Source organism: Vigna angularis, chromosome 9, assembly GCF_016808095.1.
Source record: "Vigna angularis cultivar LongXiaoDou No.4 chromosome 9, ASM1680809v1, whole genome shotgun sequence".
Lineage (NCBI taxonomy): Eukaryota > Viridiplantae > Streptophyta > Magnoliopsida > Fabales > Fabaceae > Vigna > Vigna angularis.
Window position 1 is genome coordinate 3,402,009 of NC_068978.1, and position 7,490 is coordinate 3,409,498.

Here is a 7,490-nt window from a genome sequence, read left to right on the forward strand (position 1 = left end):
TATATATGCAGAATTTGAATATTATAACTAAAAATAAAACAATTTTATAATAAAAGAAAAATAAGATTTTATAAACTGATTTTATAAAATTAAATTAAGTTTAAAATTTATTTATTATATAGGAGTAAAGCTTAGTTTTGGATCAAACTGGATATATTTTCTGTATGGTGTTGTATGTGAGGGTCTTCATAGATGGTCATATGCAAGATGAGCTGTTGGATCAGGTTTTGGTGTAAGGGTGTTGCTCCATCCACAACCCCAGGTGTTTCTACATTTTCTCACTATTTTCTTTGATTCCAAAAATACTCTATACATTCCTACTATTTTTTTTATTCCAAAAATACCCTACACCTCTCCACTATCCTCAACAATCTTTCTCTTTCTCTTTCTGCATTAATGGAACATTCATATGACTTAGATTTAAACTTGTGATATATTGCAAAATATCAAATTAAGAGGAAACTTCAATATTAGTGCTTCTACCAATTTCATTTTATAAACTTAAAAGTTAGATGGAAATACAAAATAATAAACATAATAGTATTAATAGTAAATAATATATTATTATTATTATTATATACTAACTTTATAATGACGAAAGAACTAATAAATTCTAAATCTTTAACAAATAACTTTTCTTTTATATTTTAAGTATTTAATAATATTTTTATATTATTTATCTAATAAATTAAATACTTTATTCAAGTTATTTGAGTCAAACATGTAGGTAAGTTAAAACATAATATAATATTAAAAATTATAGATATTAAATGTAAACATTTTTCTAGAAATTTAGAACAAAACTTTATCATTTATTAAGTAATTTGAAGAAAAAAAAAATATTGAATAGTGAAAATAAGATTGAATCAAACTTATTTAAGAAAAAGTGTAAATAAAATTTTGCAATATATCACAAGTTTAAATATGAGCCATGTAAATGCTCCATTAATGCGGAGAGAGAAAAAGAAAGATGATTGAATATAGTGAAGAAGTATAAGGTATTTTTGGAATAAAAGAAAACAATGAAGATGTGCAAAAGCACTTAGGGTAGTAGAGAGAGCAACATCCTTAGTGTAACAGGAAGGCTTTCCCATCTATCTATTAAATCCAGCCCAACATAATTGACACTCATGGGCATATATGAATTTGTCTAGGTCCAAAAAATAAGTATATGTAATTATTACTTTTAATAAAAATCAATTTTTATATTTATTTTTAAATTTGTATAACTTCATCTACCCCGTCAGTCCACACGTGAGATTTTCTAGATAGTAAAAGAAAAATTGGAAGGAAATTGAAAAACTTACAGAAAAGTTAGATGTGATGATGTGATGAGAACGTGGTTTGAAGAGTTCTCGGTATATTTGTATTTTGACTAACCTTGCTTTCACTGTACTTAACATGGATTAACAATGTTTAATATTTTGTAATGAAGAAAAAAATATAAATGATTGTCTACCATGACACATACATTTAGAGGATATGAACATAAAGTCTCTCAAGACTTTTCAAATATTGTTTGACAATTTTATCATAAACACTTAATTAAATTTTAAGTTTTCAATAAATTTAAGTATTTTAGTTGGTTTCTAATAATATTTATAGTTTATTATCAATTGAGTATGTGCCTATTCTTGTAAAGGATTGAAATTTCATCCTTTAAAATTTGTTAAAAAAATATTTTCTATTACAATATTTTAATTAGAACTAGTCTTCCTCTTAAATTTTTTGATCGAAACACTTAAGTTGTAATACCTCATTTTAGTATAATAAAACTACTAAAATAAAATATTATATAAATGTTAACTTCCAAAAACAACATACTACCGATGAAGAAGATCTTATATTTGGAGAACAAAACTTTATCTATGTTATTGCTTCGTTCTCAACCTCACACTGAACGATTGAAAATACGTCCTTCCTAAACTCACACAATTTAAGGTAATCATCGCAAAAGAGAAAGCACAAACAAACAAACAAAGACAAAAGCAAGGATAATCTAGTGATACAAAATACATCAAAAACATATAAAATGTTTTACTTAATGATAAATATCTCACACCAAATCAACTAAATACTTTATGCATGACAACCCTTTGACTTGACTATCCGGATTAGTATAAATATCGAGCTTTGGCAGTTCATGCACTTGTTGTGGTGAAACAGCTGGCCCATCCTAAGCTACTATACAAGGTTAGTCTGTTATCACTCCCCTTAGGCCAAGGTAAAGCCCCTAGACTGACCTCCTGCTATTTTCACGACATGCCTCACCCCTCTCTACTTGAGAATGGGTGACCATTATTATGTCAGGATGAACTCAAAGGTTGAGCTTCCTATATTCATACTTACAATACTTGAAACCATCTCTGAAAAGTTCTTCTTTGAAACTCTCTTCCATACCTTTAAAACCATTGAGAAAAACTCACATTTACATAGTACACTAATACATGAAACTAGTGATCATACATTATAGAAAAAGAAACACTCATACAAGTCATCAAAAATCACATAATAACACAATTTTTTCATGACATCTTAATACTCACATTTGGGTCAGAAAACACCTTTGAAACCCTCACCAACAGCTCCAAAAGGGACCAAAATCTCCAAAACGACTTAAAGAACGTCCAAAACAGACATGTAGAACCCTGAAAACCCCCCCGAAACTTGGTGTTATACTGCCTAGTAGCACTCAGTGTTGGTGCCTCTAGAAGTGGGCACTCAACACCTAATTTGAGAGCTCAACACTATCAAAAGATATCATACTTTTCCAGATCACTTCCTACACTTACCCCACAACTTTTAAAGACCCCTAAGACCCTCCAAACCTTGAGAAAACTCTGAAAACACTGCTACAACTCAATTTGACACTTTAAAACCCCAAATTCACTCTTACAAGCTACTCAATTTCATTTCTACACTTTTAAACATTCATATCAGTTTAGAAGTTGTATAAACAAGTCTAGATACACTTGTTAGCACTCTCTAAAACCTTATACTTGTTCCAGCTATCCTACTTCTCATTTTCAACCCTTAAAGCCTCTAAAATAGACTAAAAACTTAACTTATGAAGCTATGAACACTTTCATAACAGATTTTACTGGTTTTAGCTCCTAAACAAGTCCTAATAGATATAATAATAGACATCTAACCTTCCAAAACAGTTTATACTCATTATTCCAAAATCTCACTACTCAAAACCTCTTTTTTACACCAAAAACACTTGAAAACTTCAACTACAAACTCTTCCTTTGCTACATAATAGTTTCCAACCATCTAGCCCTTCAAATAAGTCATAATTTACATCATGACAGTACCAAATCAGTTACTATAACACTTCCATATCCATTTCTCAATTTCATTGACCAAAACCCCCTCTTTTTAAGCTTGAACCCAAGTGACTTAATCAATATTTTCAACAACCATTTGAATTCAGTTTTAAACAATGAAACATCATTATCATACACAATTATAAGAGTATCCAACATCACCATTTCACCACACCAATTGTACACAACACCATATTATCAAAACATCAATTTAACATACAAAACATTTACCCAGTCATATCAATTTCACTAAAACGTCTATAAATCATAGAAATACCAAATTTATACTACAAACACAACTTAAAAAAAGGTAGAGAACTCTAAAAGAATAATTTTTAAAAAGATAGTACATTTTAAAAATAATGAAACTCGTTTATAAAAAAACTATTTATAACTAAACTATTTAATATTAAAATAAGTGAATTTTACTATTTTTAAACTATCATCACTTTTAGAATACCATTACGTGATTTTACCTTACTTAAATCTTGAATTTCTCAAAACAATAAATTACTATTCCAAAAATCATTCTTTCAAGTGGTTCTAAAGACCTACCCATTTCTGATTTACCTGCACACCATTGATGTTACATTGATGTTAGATTATTACTATTTTACTATCATTCTATTTATAATTTTTTTCATCTCTCTTTACCATATGTCAACTAGTATTATTTTTAGAGTTGATGTATATACATTTTAATTTTATCTAAACTTATTGTATACTTTTATTTTTCTTCTTATTGCATCCATGTATATAGTTTATAAATTTATAATTTTTATTCTTTCTCTAGGTATATATTAAATACTTAAATGTTGTTGTACCTTTCTCGTGTCAATATATTAGTTTTTTTATAGGTGCCAACACCTAATATTGTGTATGCATCATTCTCTATTATTTATTTATTTATATTGAATCATAACTTTCATAACTTTGGTGGAGTGTTAACTCAGTAGTAAGTAAATCGTACATGTAGCAAAGAAAATAAATTCAAATACTGTTTTATGAGGAATTTGGTGTTTTAGATAATTATATTTACTCACTAATTTAAGTTATAAATACGAACGAGACATAAATGATAAAGATGAAATTTGAAAGTTATAGAAATGGTGTGGGGGAATGAGAATGACAGCAGAACACATGAAGCACGGTATGATCGAGGGAAAAATATCAATCATATTTTGATTCCCATTGGAAACACTGCACTATTATTTTAAGCCAAAACTATGGAAATGTTTATTTCCTTTCTCACAAAATTCCAAGGAAACACAAAATAAGTTCTGAGCGATGAGATGGCGCCAGCTTGTGTGTGTGATCATTAAGCTGCAATAATGAGAAGAGTGATGTGGTAGCAATGTTCAAGGGTTCACAATTCTTGTCCAATTCCTTCAACATTACTGTTTTAGTATTAATAAAAACTTGTCTTTTTCTTAAATACAAATATGAATATCATAAACAACGCAGATAAAATCAGAACTCTCGAGTTTTGCGTGCAACCTAAAACTAAAGAAAAACTGAAATGTTTTATCTTTTTCAGGGAAAAAGACAACACACGATATCCTCTGTAATATTTGGAAGATATGTGTTATCAGATGGGTATACTAATCCTTTTTAAAACATAACAGTAAATTTGTAACTCTGCTACAGCTAGTAGTACTCAAATACAAACTACAATTATTTTCATCCTACATAATTTTAACAATCATGTAGTATTCCTGCATCACTTACATATTTTAACCTAATATTCGCTATCGTACTTAGATATTGTCGGTTATGTTAATACACTGTTATCACCTAAATAGTTTGGATGTAAATTGGTCTAAAATTACAATCAATAATAATAATAATTATGAACACTAATATGAACCAATTAATATTAAAATATTGTCAAAAAAAATTGTAAACGCTCTCCTAATAATGTATATCTCCACAAAAATATATACAGTGTAAATGTATATTTTTAAACAAGAGGCGTATCCATCTTTATTATATGTTAATACCAAAAAAGTAATGTAAAACTGATACATAAGAGAGAAGTCATACAGAAGCACAAACGTTGGGCAAATACATACATATATATATATATATATATATATATATATACACATATATATATATATATATATATATATATTATAAAATTGAACTCGTTCTTGGTTACTGCATATGCAAAGTTGGTCGTCCAGTATACGAATAGGGCTATAAATAGCTAGCTTTTCCGACGTTACCTTCACACCAAATCCCTTTATCGAAGTTTCAAGATAAAAAGATGATTTACATTTTTGTCGTCTTGGCTCTTCTATCATGCACTTCCGATGCGGCTGTCAACGATTTCTGTGTAGCAGACCTAAAGGGCCCAGATGGCCCTTCAGGCTATCAGTGCAAACCACCTAAGACAGTGACGGTGGATGACTTTGTGTTCTCTGGCTTGGTAGCGGGAAATACCACAAACACTTTCAATGCTGCATTAACATCTGCATTTGTCACTGATTTTCCAGGTGTGAATGGTCTTGGTGTTTCCGCAGCACGGTTAGACATAGCGAAAGGTGGATCAATCCCAATGCACACACACCCTGGAGCTACTGAACTTTTGATAATGGTGGAAGGTCAAATCACTGCTGGTTTTATGACACCATTTGCAGTTTATACGAAGACACTAAAACCAGGAGATGTAATGGTTTTCCCACAAGGACAACTGCATTTTCAAGTGAACTCTGGAAAGGGAAAAGCCACTGCATTTCTGGCTTTCAGTAGCGCCAACCCTGGAGCACAACTACTTGACCTTTTGTTGTTTGGTAATAGCTTACCTTCTGACGTGATTGCACAAACTACTTTCCTTGACGTTGCCCAAGTGAAGAAGGTTAAGGGACGTTTTGGTGGCAGAGGCTAGGAATGCTTATGAATCAACCCACCACTGGTGTTTTTTCTACCAATTAATCGTCCAAGTACAATAAATGTGTTTTTATGAGTGTTGTTTTTATGTTTATGTTTGATCCGAAACTTTATGATTTGAGTTTGACTTTTGATCGTGAAAAATAATTCCAGCGGATCGTAAAAATTTATCAACTCTTCGTTTTATTTCAATTCCTTACTTCTTACGATTTTATCAATTTTTGCATGTCAACATAAAAGCTGGCTGTAATTCAATTTAAAGAAATTTTCAGATTTGAAAAGTTAAATATGTTCACACAGTGATTAGAGTCGAAAGAGAGTGTGTTGGCTTTTGGTCTGACAATTAATTTTTTTACGAAGTTTGTGTTTATAAAAACGAATTTAAATAAGAAATCCTACTTGGAAAAAAAACTTGTTATTAGGTTCTCAAGTACATCTATTTAAATATATGATTATTATTATTATTATTAAAAATATGAAAGAAATTAAATAGAAACAATCCTAATTACAAATTAAAACATTATATATTGTAAATTTCATCTAACGGAGAATTGGAAATTGTACTTTCTCACCTAAGACATTTTTTTTCCTAGTGCTTCATTTTTTTGTTTTCTATTCTCCATCATTAAACAAATGCAAGTGTGCAATCACGAATCGGATTCTTAATCATTTATCTGTCTGAATTTGTTTATATTTGTAATTATGTATGAACGAAAATCCCATCGGTAACTATCTCTCTCACACAACATTCCATATAAGGAATATTCAATACGTTGATTGTCTCTATTAATACAGTCATATGATGACGTGATGCAAGGTCTGTCAGTTTGTTTTGGATCACTTTTGTAGGTCCTAATTTTCTCCACCACCAAAAGAATCCAAGTATGAATCTGACGTTAAATAAAAATGAAAAGTAGAAAATTATATAAATATAAAAGACTCGTTAATTCATTACCTTAAGATTTTGGAAAGAGTGGTGTTAATCTCTTATATAATTGAGTTATCGGTGTTTCTGTCTTCTCAGGTGAGTCTCCTTTCGATACACCCAAAAATGGTATTATACATGATTATTTACTTTTATAAAAATTTGATATCTTCCCTCCAATTCATTTTTCTACTTTTATATTTTAATCTTCATCTTTTGAAATTTAATGTTTTATTTTCTGATTTTAAACTTAAAATTCACTTACATAATAATAAATGACATTCTGCTTAAATAATAAGGTATAGTGACACGTGTTGTCATGTATTTATTTTTTTAATTAAACT

At 29.5% G+C, this 7,490-nt stretch overlaps 1 protein-coding gene across 1 annotated transcript; it reads left to right on the forward strand.

The window, feature by feature from the left end:
- Nucleotides 1-5,489: 5,489 nt before the first annotated feature.
- On the forward strand, nucleotides 5,490-6,413 carry LOC108347099 (auxin-binding protein ABP19a). The gene has a single exon (XM_017586224.2). It carries the CDS (start codon nucleotides 5,599-5,601, stop codon nucleotides 6,217-6,219), a length of 621 nt encoding a protein of 206 aa, XP_017441713.1. The 5' UTR covers nucleotides 5,490-5,598; the 3' UTR covers nucleotides 6,220-6,413.
- Nucleotides 6,414-7,490: the final 1,077 nt, after the last annotated feature.

Coding starts and splice junctions, on each gene's coding strand:
- LOC108347099 (XM_017586224.2), top strand. CDS start 5,599: ATGATTTACATTTTTGTCGTCTTGGCTCTTCTATCATGCACTTCCGAT.